Source organism: Heloderma suspectum, chromosome 1, assembly GCF_057233095.1.
Source record: "Heloderma suspectum isolate Gila_16-S chromosome 1, 16-S_ref, whole genome shotgun sequence".
Classification (NCBI taxonomy): domain Eukaryota; kingdom Metazoa; phylum Chordata; class Lepidosauria; order Squamata; family Helodermatidae; genus Heloderma; species Heloderma suspectum.
The window spans coordinates 266,480,743-266,505,870 of NC_139458.1; the positions used below are offsets into that span (position 1 = coordinate 266,480,743).

Below are 25,128 nucleotides of genomic sequence, written 5' to 3' on the forward strand. Positions count from 1 at the left end.
TCCCAGCACAGCTTCCAGCATAAAAAATAATACAATTCAACAAACAATACTATTTAAAATCATATTAAATATAAACCATTTTAAAGAAAACCAGTTACAGCAAAGTACAGTTTCCAAATATCCATCATCAGTGAAGGCCATAAAAAATTCAGTAAAAAGCCAGGGTGAGCGCATGAGTTTGTAAAACCCTCTTAAAAATGGCCACAGATGGGCTCAGCTGTACCTCTCTCAGGAGGGAACTCCATGAGGTAGGGACCAACACTGAAAAGGCCCTATGTCTATGGCCAACCTTGCTGACCTTGGTTGTGGGCCAATGGATGAAATAATTTGGACAGCTTAAGGGATGTTGCTAAGCACATTCCAGGATACCTCTCAGAACTAGGTACTGGAGAACCAGGGATGTTCGAGCTTGCCAAAATTCTCTGAATGTCATTTTGAAACTTAGTTCAGCTCCCATTTTCATTTGCGACCTATTTTTCAGTTCGTTCAAATGGGGAAAGTATGCATTTCTGTGCACATTTTTCAAAAGTGCACTTTCCCCCAAATGACTAAAGCATGAAGATGCATATTTTTTGGAAAATGTGCATTTCAAGGTGTTGTTGTTCAAAAAATGAATATTTTTCAAATGCGATCACAAGTTCAGGAATGCGCAGAATTTTTTTGAAAACATGCACTCGTATCCAGGGTTACGAATGGGGTAAATTCAAATGATTTGAAAACTGAAATGAAATTCTCATATATCCCTACTCACAACTAGCCACTTCAGAAATATGGACTGCATGCACAGAACACCAAAGATTACAGTTCTGGATGTTCACATATGGTTCTGAGAGACAGCATCAATTGGGTATACTGCTCTCTTTTGCTTCCCATTCACATGCTCCAGGAAACATCCATTCCCTCTTCTTCCCTTTTGCTCTGAAAGACCACTGTACAAGTCCATATTCCTTTTAAAAACTCTACTGTTGGATTCCACAAGGCATTTATTTTCCATTCTTCTACCATGTCTTCTTTTAAAAAAATGTTTTAAAGGGTTTTAAAATATAATTGATTACATTATTTTTACATAAAGTGTCCTAAGCACTTGACAAAGAGGGTTACGTGAGCAAAACTGCTATTATACTATGAAATGGCAGATGCTCTCAACACCCTCTTTGGAGATGATCAGTTGAGTGAATTCCAGGACACAGATTCAATACACACAAGAATTTATTTTGGTAGGTTCTTTTATATAAATATTATGTTTCAGATTTTGCCCTGTATAAATTTTCAAAAGGATCCAGTTCCTATGGTAACACAAGCAGCTTTCACAATAGATAAACTATAAAGCCATTATATTCAAAATGTTCCCTTCATCGAGGGCAGCCTCCCCCAACCTGGTGTCCTCTAGATGACTACAATGCCCATTATTCCCAGCCAGTTGTAATCCAATGCATCTGGAGGGTGCCAGATTGGGGAAGGCTGATACAGGGCTTGAAATGGGCTCTATATACTTGCTTTTAACTTTATGGGAAGTCAATGGTTATAGTGTATGCATGAAACATGCAAGGTCACTTAGGGTGAAATCCTATGAGGATAAGGGGCCGCCTCAGAAGTGACTGCCTAGCCAATGCAGGGCAGGAGAAGCACGGCGGGGATCGTCCCCTCCACGCTTCTCCTGCCCTGTATTTGCGGCTAGACAGCTGATTTCAGCTGTTTAGCCACGGGACAGCGGAGCGGGGAAGGAGGCTACCAGACAACACATACGATGTGTCGTACCAGCATTTCCGCCTTTCCTGCCCTGGAACTCCCCCCAGAACTCTCCGTTTCGGCCACTCTGTGCTCCTCTTCCGAGCAGGGAGCACAGGGCCATTCCGCACTGCCTGCGAGGCAGTGTGGAACGGGGGGAAGGTTGGTTCTCTGGGAACTGACCTTGGACCACGTGCTCCGAGGTCGGTACCCGGAAAACCACGTACCCTATGGCTGTCTAGCCACTGACTAGCAGCCATAGGATTGCTCCCTCCAAAAACTGCATCGACGTTTTTGGTGTCGTACCAAACTTAGGCTTGTGATATACTCATTTCATTTCATCCCTTTAGCTGAATGGTTCTGATCAGATGTACAGAAGTTTACAGGCGATTACTGCGTCTCTCAAAGCAGCCGTGTGAATCTCACATCAGTTCACATTCTTTTCAGTTGGGGCAACTTCCAGAAGCAGCTGCAAATGCAAAGTGAATTTTCGTAAGCATGCAGGGTGATACTTGTAGTGAACCAAGGGGAAATAAAAGATGATGCCGCTTAAAATGAATAGGACGACATAGAGGAATTCGATCTGAGGCTGGTCAGCGATGGGTGCCAGGACAAGGTAGATAGATGTCATCAGGAAAATGATCGGTATGATGATTGGTACCTGTGTAAAGAGAATAAAGATTTTTATTGGGCATATATTTGGGAATGACTTCCAGGGAACTAGTGGTTGTAGGTACCTCTCACAACTGACCTCTCACAAAATATTTCCTGCTACCTCACACAACTGACTGGAAAAGTAGCATTGCTTCATGAATCACAGCAGATTAAACAAGTGGAACCTGCAACAAAATGTTGCAGCATGGAGTGCTGCTGCTGATCAGGGATTGAGCCAGCCAGCCAGGCCTTCTTCCAGTATACTCCATTCCATTCTCCTCCCCCAGTTTTCAAATTTTTCTCTAAGTCAGTCAGCCTACACTGGTCACTGAATATATTCAATCCTCATTGGGTCTGGGGGGAGGTATTTAGGGTTTTTCCTGTCTTGTTTTATTTCTGCAAACCTTGGGGATCCACCAAGCCTTTTTGCATGGATGGTTCTGTTTTAGCTCCATAAGCAATGGCACTCAAAGCCCAAACATTGGAAATGGAGGCAAAGATTATCAAACAGTCTTAGTAAAGTCAGAGTTTGATATTTAAAAATAAAACGCTGTGGGTGGTTTCAAATTAAAGATGCCCCCCCTCCCTCTCTCTCTCTCCCTCTCTCACTCACTCACTCCCCCAGCTTCCAAACCAACCAGCAGGAGCAAGCTACTTGGAAGGGACAAAACTTTCTGGCCAAAAGGCCCACCTGCACCCCTGCCAAGGGCAGTAGCAAAAAGAAAAGGAAAGGAAAAAAGTCTGCAATCTCTTTGCTCTCCCTAAAGTTATTTATTTAAGCCTTGCTGAAATTACCAGTTAACAACATTGTCGGCATTGTCATCATCATCACCTTACTTGATTTATATGGCCACAAATCAACACATGTTCCCTGGGTGGCTTACAAAACAAAAAGATATGAAATACAATTCAGATAAAAACACACATTAAAGAAAAGTAGATCTAGCCAAGTAGCAGCAAACAGCTAACAAATATAAACTGCACTTTCAAATAAACCAAATATAACTTAGGGCCAAAATGAAGAAAGAGCACACATCCAGTGAACATCTCTCAGGAGCCTGTGCTAGAAGCTGGGTGCCACCACTGGGAAGGCCTTGTGCCTAGTAACTACCCCAGTGATCTCCAGAGACAGGGACAGTTGGAGCTGGGCCTCAGATGACAACTCCACTAAACAGGCAGATTCATAGAAGGCAGTGCTTCAGATACTCTGTTTTGGGCTTTATAGGTCAACAGCAGCCCTTTGAATTGAGATCGGAAACAAACCCCAAACCAATGAAGATCTGTGATATATTCGAAGTAGTGAGCCCTACAGCCATTTGCCCCATAGGGCATCACATACAGGGTGACATCCAGCACCCCAAAAGTGAACTCCCTGTGCAATGGAATTTCTCCTTCCTCTCTGCTCCCTTGCAGTGCCGTCCACCCCAAATCTGTGCCAGGGTTCCCCGACCCTCCAGAGCAGATTTGACGAGGTGCAGGAGGCTAGAGGAGGGAGGGGGTAGACAGACAGAGTAGGATACAACCCCCAGGTACCTGTGGTACCTGTATGTTTTGTCCTGTGGGGCAAATACTGCTAAAGGGCATTTTAATGAAGAAATGGCACTTACACCAGAGAAGGCAGTCCTCCAGATATTCTGGGCATTTATAGGTCAACTCCAGCCCAAAACAGGGGGACAGGGAGAAAGTTCAGAATTAACCTACCCTCACCCAATGCCTAATATTACCATTTAAAAAAAGAAAACAAAGTGGAAGATCCTGTTCACAGTTCTGCCACATCATGTCTAGTTTGGGCAATGAAGTATTCACTATTGGAACATCTAGTGTGACTTACAGCAGAATCGTATATAAAGACAAAGTGGTAACACAGAATTTAGTATTGGAAGCAATAAATGCAGGCTAGAGCGAAGAAGCATCTTGGAAGAAATTTCTTAGAATAAGTTTAAATCAATCAACTTACTTTATTACTGCTTTTATACACATCTTCAGAGAAGGCTATCAAACACTTTTTAACTACAAGCACCACCTACAGCTGGGTGCATGAGTGTAAGCGAACAAAGGTATGAGATATGCTTCCTCTCTGGGAAGAGCACAGGGCGCTTGTTGCAGAGGCGGAGAAAGGAGGAAAAAAGAAGAGGAAGGGAAGAGAAGGGAGCAGGAATCAGGAACTGATCAAGCTACAGGACATTCTCTACTGCTCCCTAGTATCTGGAAGCATACGGAATTGGTCAGCCCCCGTCAGCCACATGTTATTAGCCAGAATAGGCAAGGGTTGAATGCAAAAGTGCTACACCTCTCCAAGCAGCCTGTGAAGGCTGCAATAACTGGAACTCACCCAAGCAATACAGGAAAGAAGAGCTTAAAGGAATGTCTGATAACTCTACTGCACTCAAAGTGGCATCCAAATGAATTATTCTAGAATCAGCCCTACAAATAAAATAGTGGTGGGCTAGCTCTAATGCTATATTACTGCGGGTTAGATTTACGTGAAGTGTATTCTGTACAACTGTGTGCGTGTGTGTGTGCGTGAGTGTGTGTGCGTGCACACTTGTTTTTTAAAGGACTCACCTTATAAGATCTTGGCAATTCTGGTTTCTTAATCTTTAAGTACAGGAGACCAGTAATAGTTATCCCATAAAAAAGCCAAGCTGTAAAACTGTATAGAAATAAAATTAGTAGCATCTAGTCTATGGTCAATCATGCAATTCCTGCTGCTACTAACAATGTTTAAGTACTAAAAGATCATCCAACACTTGATTCTTTCCTGATTTTAGCATTAGTTAGCTTTGCAGCTACAATAGATATTGAGCAAAATTATATTTTGTTTTTCTAACTAGCAACCTGGTCCTATGCAGCTGTGTATGGCTAAACCTATTGGTTTCAATAGCTTTGCATAAAACCAAGCTGCAAAGCTCATATATTGCCTTAGTAGTAAAACAGCTTAATTGTCAGTTAGACCCTACCCACTCATGGTCCTAACTGTCTGAAGCACTTCTTTCTACTACTCTCTAATCTTTGGACAATCCCACCAAACATACATGAATGTCCCAGACCAATGTTTAAAATACTTAAATCTGAGGCATATAACCATATTGAGAATACCTCAAAATATACTTATTTTAATGTGATATTCTACAATTAAAACAGTAAATTTGAGAGGACAATCAAGGTTCTTACAAATTCATTCATACACAAAACAAAACATTAACTTCTGCACCATATAAGCAGTAAGCACATTATTCTTTCATGTATTGTGCTCACTTACAAATTAGCCTCTACACATCCATACTTTGTTTTAGTCTTTCAACCCCATCCTTATTCTCTGCAGGTTGGGGCAACACTGAATTTAGGTCAACAGTATTTTAGTCTTGTAAATTCTCAGCTTTTAGTTCTAGCAGCCAACCTCTTGAAAAACTTACTGTAAGCTGCACAATGTTTAACAAAAAAAACCAAAAAAAAAAAAAAAAACATGCTGTGCTGTGATCGTCTTGTCTCTTGCTCATGTACACAGAGCACTTTTCTGACATGTTCTCTCTCTCTCTCTCTCTCTCTCTCTCACACACACACACACACACACACACACTTTAGACTGTAAGCTCCTTGTGGGGATGACCTGTCCTCTTGTACTCTGTAAAGTGCTATGCACACTGTTGACATTATATAAATTATAAGAACAACACAGTGGCACATTTTTCTCCCTCTTCCTCTTGCACACACAGGCACACACACACATACTCTCACAATGAGCATCTTATTAAGTAAAGACTAAGAAAATTTGCTATGAGTTTTTGTCACTTTCAAAGCAAGAGACAATTGTGGAAGAGAAAAGTCCTGTTCAGGTATTGTTGTCTGAATCAATAGTGAGAGGAGCAGGGCCATATATGCTCACGCTGCCGACACAGCCCTAAGTGTGCCAGCTTAGAATCCTCCTTCAGACCTTCACGCTCCACACTATGTGGGGAGGTCGGGGGTGGAGCCACTGCACGCAGGGATGTTGGAAGTGGGGCTCAGCACTTCCCTTGTTGGGTTCAGGCAAATAACACCTGAATAGGGCTAAAATATGAACAAAATGATGCTGAGAAACCAGTGTTGTTGAGAAATAACAAGAATACTAAACATACAAACCTGAAAAGGTTTACTATCTGGCTGAAACTTCCAGGAATAACCATAATTATAGACACCACTGAGGTAAATATGAGAGCAGGGGAAGGTGTGAGGTGTTTTATGTGAGCCATAGATAGAATATTTGGCTGAAAATGAAGACATAAAGCAAAAGTCAATAATAAAATCAATGCTGAAAGTGTCATTTTGATCCTTCACATCCATAGAACTCTCTCCAAAGTTTTAATTGCAAATGAGCAGTAAATATGGCAGTTGTACTTTGAGAAGTAAACTAAAGTCTCACAAGATTATTTCTGTTGCATTACATTCATTTCATTTTGAATTTCACAATTTTTAACCAACATCCTGCCAACCAGGAGCCAATCTGGATTCTTTCTAACACGTGATGAATCTCTGAACACTGCAATTCCAAACAAACTTACTTGATGTAAGCCCCATTGGATGTCAGTGGTACTTACAGTACTTTCAAGTGGACACACTTAGATAGTGTTATGCTTCTGCACCCCATTCCTGAGAGGGGTGAACTTGCAGGGGCATCAGCGCTTATTCATACTTCAGTTTCCCAGAAGAAGAGCACTGGAGACTTGTGGTGTTTCTTTTATAAAGGTTTATTTACACTGTGCTCAGGATGAAGGCATACAACAACAGAACTCCAAGCAAACCTTACTTCCTCCCAGCTGCCCAGTGGGTCTTCCTCTTAATCTGCAAGATAAAAGCCGTTCTCCCTTTGTCTAAGATTCAGCCTTCCCCCAGATTCATTTCTTCCTACCCTCTCAGGCCTTCCTACCAGTTCAAGACAACCTTTGGTAACTTGCCCAAAAGTCTGCATTGGGAGAAATTCTCAGTCTATTTGTACTCAGCAGCACTGAATGGTAAGGGAGTATACTACCTGGAGGTAGTATAGACTGACCCCAAACACATAACACTAACATTGTGTTCTCCTACCCTGTATGGGTGACACAAGTCACATACCAAGCTCTGATATGCTTGGTTCCTGTATTGTTTGAAAGTTCGGAATTCACACATTTTGCAACGAAAAAGAAATTACAGTGGGGCCCAAACTGGCACCTTCATTCAACAGCTTCTTCAGACATTCCCAGCTCTTGGGCTCCAGAGGGTTTGGAGTTCACAGAGCTCTTCTGAGGTAGAGAAAGGACAGAGGAGGTGGTGTGATCAATACATGCATCAATTCTTTATAAATCGATTTGCAGTGGAATCCTATCCTATACTTTTATTCACCACTGAGTTCAGTGGCAAGAACCACTGAGACCTGGCTTACTTCCAGGTGGGTGGATAAGGATTGCAGCCTTAAAACAGAGGAGAAGAATCAATGGATTGATACTTCTGTTGATTAAATTAATAAGCCATTTTCAGCAGGCAACCAGAGATAAGGGAATACAGGGCTGTGGTCAACAGGTGGAAGCCTCATTGGTGAATCACTAAAGTGGTTATATATTAGATTGAAAGTCTATGGATTGGATCCAGAGTAAGTTAGTTGTACTTAGTTCCATTCAAATTAGTAGGACTAAAGTTGTGATTAACTTGTTCCATTAACTTCAATGGAACCTAAGTGCAACCAATATACAGAGCAATCTTATATACACCTGCTCATAAGTAAGCCCCACTTAATTTAATGGGACTTACTCTCAGGTACTGTGAGTATAGGATTACAGTGGTTCTCCCCAGGAATACCAGCACATCAGATCAAATCGCCAGGAATTCTAAAAATAATTCTCCTAGCCCACAATCCTCAGCATATTTAGGCATATTTAGAACTCGGAGGTGACCACCTATCCTAAGCAGGGCAGGAGAAGCGTGGAAGGGATCATTCCTTCCGCGCTTTTCCTGCCCTGCTTTTTTGGCTAGACAGCCGATTGCCGCTGTCTAGCTGCAGGAGCATGGAGCATGGAAGGAGGCTGCTGTATGACACACTGGATGTGTCATACATGCAGCTACGCCATCCCCACCCCGGAATCCCCCCAGCTATGCCCCTTTTCAGCTGCTCTGTGCTCGTCTTGCAATGAGCGCGGGCTCTGAGGTCAGTTCCCAGAAAATGGCATATCCTATGGCCGTTTAGCCACTGTCTAGCGGCCATAAGATTGCTCCCTCCAAGTTCGGAGGCGGCCACCTATCTCGACAGGATTGCGCCCTAACTCACATAATCCAAGATGAATTGCCAGATTGGTTCAACTGGGTCATGGAAGATTAATCTCTTAACGGTTATAGAACATAGGTGATAGACTTCGCCTGTGGCACAGAGTTGCACAGGTAGTAGAACTCTGTGATGCTCAGAGGCAGGAGAGAACAGGGGCCACGGAGTTCTATCAGGGCTGCACCGCTGTGTGCGACTGTGCTGCTTGCCTGCACCTTGGCTCAGTATGTCAAAGGCAAAACCACACCAAGGCACAAGGGGGCGCCATATGTGTGCACTACAGCACCACAATATTATTATAAACGGCACACAGTTAACAAAGAAGTTGGCCTCCCTTGAAAGAGAGGAAAGAGGACCTAACACCAATCACATAAAAAGGAACGCAAATCAGAGAATAAAATTTGAGGTGCTATAGTATCTTCCACTCCTCCCCCCATGACAAATGAGCCATGGTGGGTTTTTTGTAACCTATTATAGTATGGGCCACAGCCCCTGAGAATCTGCAGCAGCTGTCCTAGCTGGCTTCCAGGCAGACACAAAGGAGTCAAACATGCATGTAACAATAGTAAGAGACTGATTTGTCTTCAATAGGATTACAATGGATGTAAGAGGGTAAATAATCGTTTTATGCATATGTGCGTAGGCACACAAATGTAGCAGGAATATCAGCGGGCTGGCATCCTTACCATATGGCCTTCCCTTGCTGCAATATAGCACATGCGGCCTCCACTGAAGAATGTTCCGTTTGCCGATCCAAATGAAGAAAGTGCAACTGACAGTGACATCAGCCACACCCAGCTGCCCAGGACCTTATTCCTATGGAAGGAAATTGAGAAAGAATGATGACAATATGGCTAAGAAAGGAAACCAGCCTAGTTCTGTTTAAGTCACATGCAACTATTGATAGAAGGTAAACCGGTTCTTCGGGTCCTGTGCTAAGATTTTGCACCCTGACATTCAGATTCATGCTCCACCAGAGATTCTTCAACATCTCCCTGGCCTGGCCAGTTGCTTCTATCTCAATGGGGACTTGTACTGGTTTATCCCTGGACTCCTAGGGGTTCATCACACGGAGCTTTTATCCTGCTATTGAGATGGCTCTGTCACGAAAGTTTGCAGGCTCTTTAGATGACTCCATTACCTCCAGGGTGTCTCCTGCCATTTCCCCCCAGCCTATCCGGTGTTTTCCCCAAATACAAAAATGTAGTATTTTCCCCAGTCCACAGAACAGGAGCGCCATGACCTCCACGTGAAATTCTTCCATAGCAGAAGAAACCGCACTGTCTGCCTGCTGTGGGCATTTGTTTTCAGTTGCTGGAGGTGTCGTCAGGATGACAAAGGCACTGAGAATGGGAGCAGGGTGGCAGGGAAGGAGACCCGAGCAGATTTGACGGGCGTGAGGTCAAGAATCGCCTGCCAATTGCATCTCCTGCCTCTGCATTTCTCAGCTGGAGGGACAAGAGGGTAAAGTGCCTCCCTGCAATGAAGGGAGACACATCTGATCCCCCACCCCACCAAGCTCCGAAGCAACATCCTCTGCTGTTTCAGAGCACCCTATTAAGTTCAGTGGGGCTTACTCCCAAGTAAGTGTGCCAAGGGTTGCAGACTTACAGGGTGAGCTTATGTATACTCAGAAGTAAGTCCCACTGAGTTCAGTACAGCTTACTCCCAAGTAAGTGTGCTGAGGGTTGCAGACTTATAGCGTGGTATTATCTCTATTCAGAAGGAAGTCAGAGGTTTCCTGGGGGCTGTGAAAAAAGCAATAAAGTATAGCAGAAGTAAGCTACGAAAACAAGACTCCCCCCCCCCCCGCCTTTGCACACACGCCAGGGAGGGAGGCATTCCCTCAGTTCAAACCACGTGGCTGCGTGTAAAGAAGCCCTTCCTAATCCCGCAAAGAAACTGAAAGCAGGAAACTCCTCGAAGGATGTGGGTTTTTGTGGGGGAGTTGCTTAATGTGGAAACACTCCTAAACCAGAACAAAACTGACCTAGTTTACATGCACAGTACATTCTTTTCCCTCCCCATCCTTCCCCAGTCAGGTATCTTCCAAGTATGCTGGACTGCAACTCCCATAATTCCCAGCTACCATGGCCATTTGGTTGGGCATTATGGGAGTCGCAGTCCCCAGATAGGGGATTTCTGTCTTAATTAAACTAGGTCAGTGATACTAATGCTGCAATTTGGAGCTGAGATGCAAGAAGATGTCCCACTTTCTACGCAAATACCTCTGGCTTGTGGAACCATTCTTCAAATTATATTTCATTTTTATTTTTTATTTCCATCCCATTTTCCCTTATTTATTTGTTTCAGGGGGGAAAATTCACTTTTCTTTGTTAAATCCCAAAGCAGTTCACAATGTAAAATCAAAATAAAATACAATAAAACCAATCAATAAAATAGTGATCAAGCAATAAAATATCTCATTAAAATCACCAAGGGTCAGCAGGTAATGCTAACAGCCAGGAAAACTATTATTTATTTTAGTTCCAAAAGGAAGCCCAAAGTAGATAGCAACAAGATACCAAAGCAAGCACAGAAGTATGAAAAACAACAAAAAGAAAAATATGAAAAATGATCTAAGAATAAAAACGCTATAATAATGCCAGAAATTATAGACAGTTTTGCCTATAAATTGCTTTCAATATAACTCTCAAGGATTGGATCTACAAGATTGGCTTCCTGTTTTGGTTACTGTTTTAAATACATACTGGCAAGCCATTCTAATTACATTTGGTTGGTAGGAAGTGGTCATGTGTCCTACTTCACAGAGGACGGTTCTCTATTTGAAGGTGTCCTCAATGGACTGTCTAGTCCATTTTAAAGATAAAGAATCAAGAAGGGAGAGAAATGGGGGGCCTTGAAGTTGCCCATCACCGGCTAGCACCTGGGCAGCAGACTGAGCAGGCACACAGATCACCTGGGGGTGTCTCCACGAGTGATTCACTGAGAGGTAGCTGCGTTTGGAGGTTGTTTGGGGCATATGATGTTGTGGCCATCCCACAGCCATCCCGGACATTTTCGCAGGAAAAACCAGTTTTTCTGAGACTACTTTTAGTCCGATTGTTTTCCTTAATTCGGCTTGTCTGCACTTCTGTTGTGGTTTGTACCAACCCTCTGCATTTACTTTGGCATGATAGCCCTGTCTTTCACCTAGCCATTACCTCACTGATCCTGGTCATGTGATGTTCCCCAGTGTTTTCCCTCACTGTGTTTCCCTGATGTCCAGCCATTTTGCAGCTGGCCATTTAGGACTTCCGAGCTACTTCATGGTATTTATTTCGCCTTGCCTGCCACTAGTCTCTGATGGGCATCTCCCCAAAAGTGTAGGTGCCTCTATATTAACGGAAAATCCCGCAGCATTTTGCTTCCATTTCTGTGGCGTAACTAAGACTGGCTCCTTTAGACAATGAACGTGGCGCAGAATTGAAGATGCCCTCTCAGCAGCCTTACTGAGGCTTTCTATATTTTTCAATAAAACCGTGCCATCTAGTGGTAGAATTATTGTGGTACACCGGCACTACAGCCTGCAGAAATGGTGGGGTATATATGTTATATTCCAGCTTATCTCCAATTTGTTTTAAGGATAACCGGGAAAAACCACTGAAGATGTCCTGGAGGTTGATGATGTCGTGTAAAGGACCTTGTCAGGAGTGCCCTAGCGGCCTCTTTCAGTACCAACTTTCAGTACCAATAGCCAACTCAAGACACAGACAAAAGGATTCTTTTCAAGGCTTTAATCCTTTTACAACTTAATGACTCTTTCAGATGCTAATCACCAGCGACTAAGCAAGGAACAACAGAGTAGCCTATGCTCCGAGTAGGCAGTTGGTCCCCGTTTGAAGGAGAATCACTTGCGGACCCTGAACTTATGGGCTATGGAGAGATCCTCCCTCTTTCCCTTGGGTCCATGGGAGGCAGCCATTGCTTGTGCACCAAACAGGCGCTACGCCTCCTTTCCGCGCCCTCCATCGTTCGTCGCTCCCTGCGTCTGTGTCAAGCGTCTAGCAAGCCCCCCTCCCGTACTTTCTCACTGCCAGTGTCACTATCTATCTCAGGAATGCCGGCAGGAGGAATCTCTGCCAGCTGCTGTGCCTGTGTGGGATGAGCTGGCTCCTCTCCCACGGATTGCTGATCCTCCTCAGAATCAGAACTGCTCTGGGGTTCTATCGGCTCAGTTTCCACCCTGACAGACCTGCAAGCTTCTGTGAGTGGCCAATCACAAGCACACGATAAATGCCTCATGCAGAAATCGCCTAAGACTTTCCTCTACTCACAGGTATTTGACAGGTCCTGGGATTGTTATTGTTGATTGTTTAAAAAATGGTTTTATATTTTTGTATGTTCAAGGTTTGATATTATGCTGTTATATTATATTTTGGGATCTTAATCTCTGTAAACCGCCCAGAGAGCTTTCACTGTTGGGTTGTATTGAAATGTAACAATGAAAATGAAATGAAATGCTCTGCCCAGTATGCAAGAGTGCTTCTGCCAGACTGTGACACAACAGCAAATGTCTGATTGTCAACCAGCTTCTCACTTTGTAAACAAAAATAAGTTCTTAATTTAATAAGGAAAAATAAGTGACTACAAAGAGAGAGAGAGAGAGAGAGAGTCAGCAGTGCCTTATCCTGAGAAAAGTAAGCATGGTGTTACAGTTGCTAATGTTCCACTTCCTGGTGTATCTGTGACCTCCTACTTCTCCATCTGCTCTGTGAGATAAGCCGTTCTCTGGGACACACCATTTGGTCGTCCTCTTCCCTTCCTACACTCTGGCATGGTTCCCAGGAATGAAAAGGTTAATCAGGCATGAGAGGGGAAAGGGCTTTAAAGTGGGGTGAGGGGTTGGGGTTGGGGAGGGAAAGAGTAACAAAGGAGAACCTTAGCAAATGCCTTGTTAATCAGGAATGAGAGGTAAGGGAAGTGCATGGAGAGGTCATCTTGACATAGTTAAATGAGATTTTTCACTTGTCTCAGCTAACAGTCTTTTTCTCCCCAGAGGTTAGTCAGGGAATGTGTATATAGAGCCTTCCGCAAGCTGGTGCCCTCCAGATGTTTTGGACTACATCTCTCATCAGCCCTAGCCAACATGGCCCATGGAAAGGGATGACTGGAGCTGTAATTCAAACTGTAGTTCATCTGGAGGGCACCAGCTTGGGGGACTATAAAAATGCTATAAAAAGATAAATCACAGTAATCATAAACACTACATGGGACTAGTGGGATAGTGTGCCGACAGAACACCAGCCTGCAAAAGCTGGAGTGTGTTTGAATGTGCATCCACAGGTCCATCAATATCTATGGACCTGTGGATGCCTAGCAATTATTAACTTCATGCTGGAGGGTCTCTCCACTTCCAGAATTCCAGAGTCTTTTAATCTCACTTTGCATAACAGTCTGGTCTCTTATTGAGGTTAGATAGACAGACAGACAGACAGACAGATGAATAAAAAATGAGGAATCAGGCATTACATGTTTCTTTGTCTGAACATTCCTAAGTAGAACCTAAAAATTGCATGACACCTAATACAGCGTGATCCTTTTAAGGCTGAACCTCTTACTCCATCTTAAGATTCTGAACATGCAGACTTCATGAATTGAACATCAAGTCAGACTTATTTTTTCCTCCTCTCTCACCAGCCCCCTTTGTAACATCTTGCCTGATGAGGAGATCTGGAGATCTCAAAACATGGCTGACTTTGTTTCATGAAACAACTTCCAAAGGGGTACCCATGTTAGTCTGTTGCAGCAGAAACCACAAAGAGTCTTGTGGCAGCTGACAGCCCAACACGTTTATCCTGGCACAAGCTTTCTTGGACATTGTACACTTCATCATGCACCTGTTGAAGTAGACAGTGTGTTTGTGAAAGTTTATGTCAGAATAAAAGTGTTAGCCTTTCAGGTGCCGCAAGTCTCTTCGTGGGTTTTATGTGTAACCCAGACCCATGTTTGCTTATAGCATTCAGCACCTTCACTGCTCACCTCATGCATTTGATGAAGAAGGGATCACAGCTAGGAAAGCTTATGCCACAAGAAGGCTGCAACCATATACCCAGTTACTTTGGAATAAGCCCCATTAAAGTCAGTGGGAATTACTTCTGAGTAGACATGTATAGGATTGCACTGTAAATCAGTCTTCAGGGTGACACAGTGTTGTTTCTGCAGACAACAGACAAACACAGCTACTTTTCAGGAATTTAATAATATAGATGTTGCCATGGGAACACAAGAACTTCTTAAATATTGTTCTTACAAATCTCCCCATCCAGGATTATAAAGCTCCTGGAGTGTGTTTTACTTCAGTCTTCTTTTGTCTGCTGGGAAACCCAAACTGAAACCTAAAATGGACACATAAGAGCTCAGCTCATGCCACTTGCTTGTGCAAACTAATTTTCCCTGACAAAGAGTTCAGGGAAACTCAAAATATATGTAACTACTGGTTCTCCCAATATAAGAGATTATAATATATTCCAATTTTAGGCCTCTATTTCTATAAAATCAATACAACCATCATTTGGTCTTATTTCAGTTTTGCTTTCAGTCTGTTCTTACAATCCAGCTTCCACACCTCTGTTTTCCTAAGCTGGACGCCTGACATCATCCCAGGGCAGACAAGCCAGTGGCTAGACCCTGATATGCCGTGTGGCTTTTGTCTTTCACCCATCTTTTCCTAAAACAGCAGCCGGCCACCTTCACACAACATTGCGAGCTTCTTTTAAAAATGGGGGTTGCTTCACAGGACATTGGAGAGATAGCACATGTGATCAGTGGTGGTAAGTTTTGCCTCTGAACTTAATGATCTTGCCAGCGTGCCATGATGGCTGGCGGCTCCGATGTCAGCGGGGCAGTGAATCTGCTCTGGGTTTCAGTCAGAACCAGTCAGAACTCTAAAAGAGCTTCCACACCTTGGAGAACTCCTTTAGAGTTCTGACTGGTTCTGACTGAAACCCGGAGCGGATTCATTGTCCCACTGACATTGGAGCCACCAGTCTCCACTGCCAGGGTGGTGCGGGAAAGGCTCTTTAAACAGTAACATGCATTACTTAATGGGAGAAGGCAGCCCTGCTCATTCTGCTGGGTGGAGCCCCAAGGTCGTGCACCTGGTGCTTGAGCAGTAGGAAGGCAAAAGCTCTGTTGCGTATATGGTGAAAACCCTTCCCTACACCAAAAGCGGCATGCATGCTTGTAGACAGTTCTCTCGTTTGCTTCTGCAATGCGACTGAATCTCTGTAAGATAGCCACTTTACAATCATGAATGCAGACTGCCGAGATGTCATTTTTAACTTGGCTACATGCAACAGCAAAGAATACAGGCCGAGTAATGCTAGTCCCCTGTGGCGTCTACCAAATACCACTGGGTTGCTGCTACTGCCTGAGAACTACACTGGAGACCAGGTAGGAAGGCAAAGGCTCTGTTGCGTATATGGTGAAAACCCTTCCCTACACCAAAAGCGGCATGCGTGCTTGTAGACAGTTCTCTCGTTTGCTTCTGAGTATTCTGAATCTGACTATTCACGCCTTTTCCCCCCCTTTGAAATTACAAATGCACTCAAGGATATAAAAGCTGGCAAGTCACCTGGACATGATGGTATACATCCTGAATTCCTCCTGCATTGTGGAAAATATGCAAACAGATGGTTGGCAGAATTCTTTTCGGATATTATGGAAACAGGTATAATACCACACAAGATGAAGCAAGCAAAAATCATCGCAATACTCAAACTGGGAAAAACAAATGACCAACCAAAGAGCTATCGACCAATCGCACTGCTAAGCACTGTCTATAAGCTTCTCGAAAGGCTTCTGCATAATAGAATCAGCCAGAAGATACTCCAGATAATTCCAGTGGAACCAGCTGGATTTCGCCCCGCACGAAGCTGCGCTGACCAAGTGCTCTCACTAACAACCTATATAGAAGCAGGATATCAGGTGAAGCAAAAAACATCAGCTGCTTTTATAGATTTAAGTGCAGCGTATGATACAGTGTGAAGACACGGACTACTTTATAAATTAATACAAGTAACCTCGTGCTGAAAAACTACCTGACTTATTGATAATATGCTTGCTGGAAGAACTTTCTCTGTGACTATAGGAGAGGATACTAGCGTCCCTAAAATTTTAAATAACGGACCACCACAAGGCTTGGTTCTTGCACCTCTCCTTTTCAATCTATACATAGCTGACATACCACACACAAAGTCTAGGAAGTTTGGCTATGCGAATGATTGGGCTATAGCCATACAACATAAATCCTTTGAGACAAATGAAGATGTCCTCACTTCCGATCTAGACACACTGGATAAATATTTCTATAAGTGGAGGTTACAGCCCAATCCAACAAAGACGGAAGTAACATGCTTCCACCTTTGTAATAGATCAGCAGGCAAAGAGCTCAACGTTCAATTTAAGGGAAACCAGCTCAATCACAACATGCATCCCAAATATCTTGGGGTCACACTGGATAGGACGCTTTCCTATAAAGAACACTTGATGAAGACTGCTGCCAAACTGAGAAGTAGAAATAACATTCTACACAAACTATGCGGCACTAGCTGGGGCTCGACAGCGGATACGCTAAGAACGACCACACTCAGTCTGGTTTACTCAGCAGCAGAATACTGTGCCCCAGTGTGGCTTAATGGTCCGCACACAAGAAAGATCGATACACAACTGCATGAGGCAATGCGTATTGTTAGTGAGATGATACGATCTACTCCCACATACTGGCTGCCTGTTTTGAGCCATATACCACCTCCAGATGCAAGACGAAGCAGCGCCCTTCTTCAAGAATACCGGAAGATTATTGACAATCTCCAGCTACCAATATTAAATGACGTAACCTACTTGGAGCGAAACAGGTTAAGATCAAGACATCCAGTCATTTCTACTGCTAAAGCACTTCTAGAAGATGATTTCAATATCCACAACACGTGGAAACAACATTGGCTAGGAAATTGCCCTCCACAATGCCGAAGCTTGCCCTGCATCGTGGAAAAACCACCTGGATTTGACCATCCCCATGCAATATGGACAACCTTGAACCAAATTCGCACGGGTCATGGTAGATGTGCAGATGCCCTTTATAAATGGGGCAAAACAACATCATTAAATTGTGATTGTGGGGCTGAAAAACAAACTATCCAACATATAGTGACAGAGTGTCAAAACCGAGCCTACAGTGGAGACTTTGCTGATTTCCTGGCTGTGACAACAGAAGTAAAAAACTATATCTGTAACCTAGACATATGTTTGTAATATTCCTGTCTATATTTTATATTTTATATTTTCCATTTCATATTTATTATGCTCTATGTTTTTATTGTAATGCGATGTAAATGTGCCATACAATAAATAAAGAAATACCAGTGGAAAAGGTTATTCCTTTGTTCTGGTGCAGAGAACCTTGCCTTTGGTCCTCTACGATGTTGCTCTGGTGCAGGGTGGCAGCTCATGGGTTTGCGCTGATAGTCTCAATCAGACAACTTACCAAGTATGCCCAGATATCTCATGGCACTTATTTTCCATTTATACGACACAAGCTGCCTTTCTTCAGGCTGCATTTATGACAGCCTTTTGTGTGTGTCTTACAGTTTCGATGTAGTATAAATTTTGGTATGTGCTAACATCACAGGGCTTCTTCACACGGAGCTTTTATCCTGCTACTGAGACTGGTGACTCACAGAAGTTTGTGGGTCCTTTAGATGATGTCGTCAACCTCCAGAGCGTCTCTTGCACTAAATGACTTTTATTCCATTTTTTAAAGGATCAGAGATAATGAGCTATCAAATTACAGCACTTGAGTTCCACTTGAGTTCCCTCATGAAAAAGGAAAAGCCACAGTAAGAGGACCTAGACCACAGTGCCTGTATAGCAGCTGTATAATGAAACATATGGAAGTCTCAGATAAGGGGGGGAAGGAGGGGGAAAAGAAGGAGCGGGGAAGGAAGCACGTGTACACAGAGTCCGTCGTGATCCTGTATTTAAAATGGAAGCAGAAAGCCCCATTTTAAATGCAGGATTTTAAGCTGGTGTAGAGATATTCACAGTATAATCACTAACTTATGCTGGTGGGAGTGGCTTCGGCCTATGGAACTGGTTTGGCAACATTTCTTCCTGCCTTCTCCTTTCACCTTGGGGGGTGGGTTGAGGGGTGGCTCAGTGCGGATGAAGTAGAGGTCACTTGTTGGCCACCATTGATGGGGGAGCATCATGAGCCCCTTATTTTTTTAAAAAATTATTTGCCGGTGCACACTTACAGAGATCCGCAGCTGCAAGTATCAGATAGTTCCTATTAAATTGTTACTGCACAGGTACAGAGATTTGTGGTTGTGCATTGAAAAATATTGTTTTAAAAATATTAACGGCTGACCATGCACCACTGCAGTCCTGAAAGCAAACAGCAGTGGCTTCGAGGGCAGCAATCAGCCTTTCCCAACAGTTTTCTTGCCTCCTTCCTGCTGAAGGGCTCCCCCCTCCCCCGCCCGTTCTCTTTGCCTTGCCCAGTGAAATGGAGAGTGGAATCAGTGCTGATGTGTATCTTATGGGATCTGGGTGTGGGGGAGATAAGTGAGAGGATTTTGAACTTCAGAAAGGCTATTGCCCTGCTGCCCTCCTATACCACATTGATCAATTGCAACAGTAAAGTTGCTGTGCTTACAGTACAATAGTCTGAATGGGATAACATGCAGTTGTTACCAGAACAGTCACTTTCATACACTGTTGATCATAGATGTGTGAGAACTGTAGAATGGGTAAGACATGGTTGCTTTTGGTAAATATAAGTGTAGCTTAGGAGCGTAGCTTACCCCCAGGTAATGGCCACAGCACCTGAAGACAGAACCTCAGCAGGAGCCATGGCTGCAAAATAGCTCACATTTACCAGCAAATAGAAGCAGGTAACCAAAGGAATAGCAATCATCATTGCCCTTGGCAGGTTCACCTGAAGAGAAAATGAGGTACACAGTAATGTGTGTCATATACATCTGCATCTGCATGCTATTTCTTGCATAAAAATCTATATTTGAACTCTTCACTGAAAATAAATTAAAACAAAAATGCCCACACAAAACTGGTCTTTCCCCAAAAGTCACAAAAGGAAGAATGGGGGTGGGCAAAATAACTAAAAGTAAAATGGGCACTAGTTAAATGGTATATATTCAATACAAAAATATGACATCCAATGAGAGCAAATGGCAAACTGTGCAAATACGTTGTACAAGAAACCTCTCTGTATTGTACAACACTTTGTATACTGCGCATTTCCACTAGTTGGAGGACAAAAGTTTAATATTTAACATATATAGTGTGAGATTATACCTATATTATATCTATACCTCTCTCTCTCTCTCTCTCTCTCTCTCACACACACACACACACACACACACACAATGGCTGCAATCCAAACACATTTATTTACAGGATTTATATACCAGTCTACATCTAATAAGATTCCTGAGTGGTGAACAATAAAAAGAAAGAAACAAGAAAGAAAATACAGAATTTTCTGTATTTGAAGAATTAAAATCTTCAGAATCAAATTAACAAAACCATAGTTGGTCAGTCAGGAAAGATTTGTTTAAATAAAAATGTCTTCAGCAGGCACTGAAAATGGAACAATGTTGGAGCCTGCCTGACATCAAGAGGCAGGGAGTTCCACAGAGAGGAAGCCAATACACTGAAGGCTCTACTCTCCAAATGGACCGCAGGTTCATGCAGAACCACTAACAGTGCCTCATCGGATGCGCTCAGTGACCCAGCATGCTAGTAAGGGAAAAGGTGCTCTCTCAAATATCCTGGTCCCAAGTTGTTTAGGGTTTTTGCACCAATAACAAAACTTTAAACCACTTAGGAGTAATTTTCACTGAGTATGGTGGGACTTACTTCTGAGTAAATATGTGTAGGATAGGACTTTAATCCTGCTGTCTCCTCCTCTAACATCCATTTAAAGACTGTGACCAAATGCAACATTTGTGGCTATAACATTAAGGGTGCAGTCCTATGGACTATGCCCTCGCTGCTTGGAAGCCCCCAAACGCAGAGGCTTCCAAGATTCCTATGCCCTGCTGGGCTGAAGCTGGCAGGATGGGAGGAGCAACAGAGGAGAACTTTGCCTCCCCATCCTCCATTCTGTGCAGTTTTTACTAGATGGGCTTTTCAGTCCATCTAGCAAGGGCACTTCGGAGGAGAAAGGAAGGAGGCTAGAGGCCAGGATACAAGATACAGGATATCTTGTATCCTGGCCTCTCCAGTCTCCTCCCCTCCTGGGCCACTGGAACACCCCCTTTCCTCCTCCTCCTCCTCCTCCTCCTCCAAGGTCTATTTTCCGACCCTTGAGGGTAGCCAGTGCAGTTCTCTCCGTGCTGGCTGTGAGGGCTTGGGGTTGAAGGTCAGATCTCCGACTCCCCCTTCCAAGGTCAAAGCGCTGTCTCTGACCTCGGAAGGGGTTTTCCAAGCCATCCTATGGTCCCTGGGACGCTCTGCAGAAACCATAGGATCGCTCTCTAAGCCAGCTCTCTTTGCCCACTCCCCCATTGCTTAACATCTAGCCTAAAGAAAAGTTCTGGAGAGCTATTTTGGAGTAGTGTAATATCCATTTTAGTGTATACATCTTCGTTATCCCCCTCCCCCACCTGTTCTCTGCTTTACTGAGCCTACATTGACATGTTCACTTATCTCTTGTAGCTGATGATATCATTTACACATCTTTCGGAAAGAATACTGAAGGCTGACACTGATTGACTAAAAAGTATGTACTTCTAAACTTCTGACATTAGACTTTGCCTGCTATTTAAGTTACAAGAAGCAAGAAGTATCAAAGTTCAGTTTGTATGTATCAGATGCATAAGCTGCAATTTAAAATCCGAACTTGAAATCCCAGCTAAGAACATGGATTGCTGACCCCTCTTATTTTATAATTAGTGAATCCACAATTCATATATCATCATGATGTAATTTGTGAATCCATAATTCATGGTTTGAAACTTGGGTATGTTGCAATTGAGTGCTGCCATCTCATGTCACAAATGCAACGTTTCAGGAACCCCATCTTTTGTCAACCACATTTCTCACTAAGAAGCCTCCCCAAAATAAACAAGACGACCAGAGTATAGTAGTCATACATGCCACCACTCTTAAATAAAAGCCTCGCTTGTCAGGAAGAAAGGGAGTTATACTGAAATTGCTACGGGGAGTGAAACAAACTGAAGCTAAATGATAACGTATTTTTGATAAAGAACCTCACAAGTGTTTTGCTACAGGGATAACATAATCAACTCATATTGAAACAAAGTATACCTTCAGAACCCAATTAATTGATGCGTATGCCCAGACACACACACGTCAAGTACTGAAATTAAACCATTTGTATTTTTCTTAAAATCATGAGCAAGCGAAAAATTAAGTAACAACCATGTACAGAACACGCCCAGCCCAGCAAACAGGGGTGGGCAACATGTGGCCCTCCAGATGTTTTGTCCTACAACTCCCATGATCCCTCACCACTGGCTATGCTGGCTAGGGCTGATGAGAATTGTAAACCAAAACATCTGGAGGGCCACAAGTTGCTGACCCCGGTGTAAAGATTTAACATTGGGCCCTTAATCATCATAACTGTTTACAAGTGTTATAATGTAATCATCACCCCCTCCAGCACTACGCTGCCATTAATTACAAGAATTCCAAGGTAGGAAATAAGTGCAATTTTGTGGGGAAGGTATGAACAAAGTTGCCATATTCCAGTTCCCTTAACCTGGGTAATGTGTATATTATTCAACTTGTTTGCTTTTGTTTTTGTTTTTAACATTTAAAAATGCAACACATCTGCATGCCAATAAATGGAATATAAGGTTTCTACATGCAATTGGCCTCTGGACTGAGGCTGGGGTGGGAATCAAAGGGGGTAATTGAACTAGACTGACATTTGCTGCAACCTGAGGGGTGTCCTGTATGGGGGATATTTGGATGGAAATCCAAATCAGCCTCAGCCTCACTTCTCTACCTTGCAAAATTAATAGTGGACTATATTGCAAGGTTGTCATAAGCCTCTCTCTCTCAATCTCTCTTTCTCTCTCTGCCACAGCCCTCAGTCTACAACATGGGAATAATGGACTGTATTGGTATTGCCCATTTTTAAACATTTATGAAGTTTTTTTAAAGAAAAATAATCACATTTCCCATACAAATTAAGACCTGAATTAGAAAGAACAAGAACTCCTCTCTTTGCTACTCCCTTTGTTGGGCAGTGATCATGGTGCTTCCCAACCACAGCTATGCTAAATTCCTTGATTTCTTCATTATTTTTGGTGAGCTGCTCTCACTTCTACCCTAAGGGAGGGTCAGGGGAGTCTTAAAAAGAAACCAGAAAATCACCAGGTTGGGGAAGTGTGCCCTATTCTTTTCCTACCTCTTTGAATATCACAGAGCTTGCCTTACATGTCAAGTCAAAGGTGTGACTTCCCTCATTGGCTACAACAACTGAAGGTGAGAGCGGGCTCATTTCTCTTAAAATGATTAGGCATAATAGTGCCTACATATTTTGTCTCATACCAATGACTCTATAAGGCAGGGGTAGGCAGAAAGTAAATCTCCAGATGTTTTTGACTTGAACGCCCATAATTCCTGACAATTGGCCTTGCTGGCAGGGGCTTCTGGGAGTTGAAGTGCAAAATTTCTTGCGATCTGCCTTCTGTCCACCCCTGCTGTAGGACTAGCTTAAAATGAAAGCTGAGAATCTAGGCCAGCTAATGGACCAAACAGGCACCAAGTGGCATGTCCAGAATCCAGGCAAACAGCAACCCTAGCTGTGAAATCTGCAGGCCACACACACACACTCTATCTATCTATCTATCTATCTATCTATCTATCTATCTATCTATCTCAGTGTGTTATCTATAAACATATATTTTAACTTTTTAAAAGAAATTCTTCACTCACTTCAGGGTTCTTAATTTCCTCAGTCACATAATTCAGGTTGTTCCATCCATCGAAAGACCAGAGCCCTTGATAAAATGCAATTCCAATAGCCCCAGCATCCCTTTTTGTGTTGAGAAAGGCATTGTGGAAACTTTGTGTTTGCCCCTGAGCAAGCAACACCCCTCCTCCCACTGCAATGACCAGTAATGCCAGGAGCTTCGCAGCTGTAAACAAGTTCATCACAGAGGTGGCTAGCCTCACGCTGAGACAGTTGGCAAAGGCTAAAAGCACGATGCAGGCCACAGCGGTGCATTTGACGGCCACCTCAGGTAAAGAGCACCCAGGATAGAAGGGAGCCACAGCATATTCAGCAAAGCTCAGTGAGACAGCTGCCAGGCCAGCCGGTCTCGCCACAAGGACTGAGGTAAATGCGAAAAGAAAAGCAGGGAGAGAGCCAAAATTCCTCAGAATGTAGATATATTCACCTCCGGACTCTTTAATTAAAGTTCCCAGTTCAGCATATGACAGGGCCCCAAAGGTGGCCAGTAAGCCACAGGCTGCCCAGATAAGGAGACTACCTCCAGGGCTACCTATATAACGCAGTACCCACTCTGGGGACATAAAAATACCCGAGCCAATCATAGTTCCAGCAATTAAGGACACAGCACTGGTCAGTCCAATCTCTCGCTTCAGTTTCAAGGTCTCTGCCATCTCGCTTAGCTGAGCATCTGGGCCTGGTAGATTTGTTCTTCCCTTTCCCACGTTGGAAGAAGCAGAACTCGTTTCTTCAGCGAAGTTAGAAGTGACAGCAACACAGATCATCAGGAATAAAGACAGAGCGGGCACTTTTAAGTTAATGATTGCAGATAATAAGCGAAAAAAAGTGTCTTGCCATGTTTGGCTGGTGTACTCGAGTTTCTCCAAGCCTTTGCTTGTAGCAATTTGTTCAAGCTTTTCTACTTGTTAAAGGCAGGGTGGGGTGAGGAAGGCAGGATGGTTTCATTTTGGCCCAGATCCTGCTAAGTGTTTTCCTCTTGCTTTCCTAGATGCAAGCAAAGGAAGTTCTTGCTCTTTGGGGCCTTAAGACTGGTTAGTTCCTTTGAGCTTCAGGTGAGATAGGAGAAAATAAGCCTCCCCCCACCCCACCCCCTGGCTGTACTTTATTCTTTGTGACCGATTGATAAAAGCAGTTTGAGCATAGTTCACCATAAACTTGTGTCACAACATTGTTGTCTAGGTAATAGATAGTGGATCAAAGATAAAGGATAAAAGTTCTTAAGAGTCCCATGAAATACATGTGGCATCATATTTGACATACAAAGACAATTCCCTCCGAAAACAAAACTGTCAGTTCCCTCTGACAGCACAGTTTACATCTCCTCCACCCCACCATGTGTATATAAATATGCCAATTTGTGATTAACACTTCAAGCATCTGATGAAGTGGACGGTATCCATTAAAGTTTATGCCAGAATAAATGTGTTAGTCTTTAAGGTGGCACAAGACTCTTTGTTGCTAATTCTGCAATAGACTAACACAGCTACCCCTCTGGAAAAATTCAATA

At 43.3% G+C, this 25,128-nt stretch overlaps 1 protein-coding gene across 1 annotated transcript; it reads right to left on the reverse strand.

Annotated features, from left to right (window-relative positions):
* Nucleotides 1-1,193: 1,193 nt before the first annotated feature.
* Nucleotides 1,194-24,285, reverse strand: LOC146359075 (b(0,+)-type amino acid transporter 1-like). The gene is made up of 6 exons (XM_084826527.1): nucleotides 23,585-24,285; nucleotides 19,459-19,592; nucleotides 9,340-9,469; nucleotides 6,505-6,629; nucleotides 4,948-5,035; nucleotides 1,194-2,389 (listed from the first exon to the last, which is right to left on the reverse strand). The coding sequence occupies exons 1-6, from the start codon at nucleotides 24,272-24,274 to the stop codon at nucleotides 2,156-2,158; spliced, it is 1,401 nt and encodes a 466-aa protein (XP_084682653.1). The 5' UTR covers nucleotides 24,275-24,285; the 3' UTR covers nucleotides 1,194-2,155.
* Between the last annotated feature and the right edge of the window lie 843 nt (nucleotides 24,286-25,128).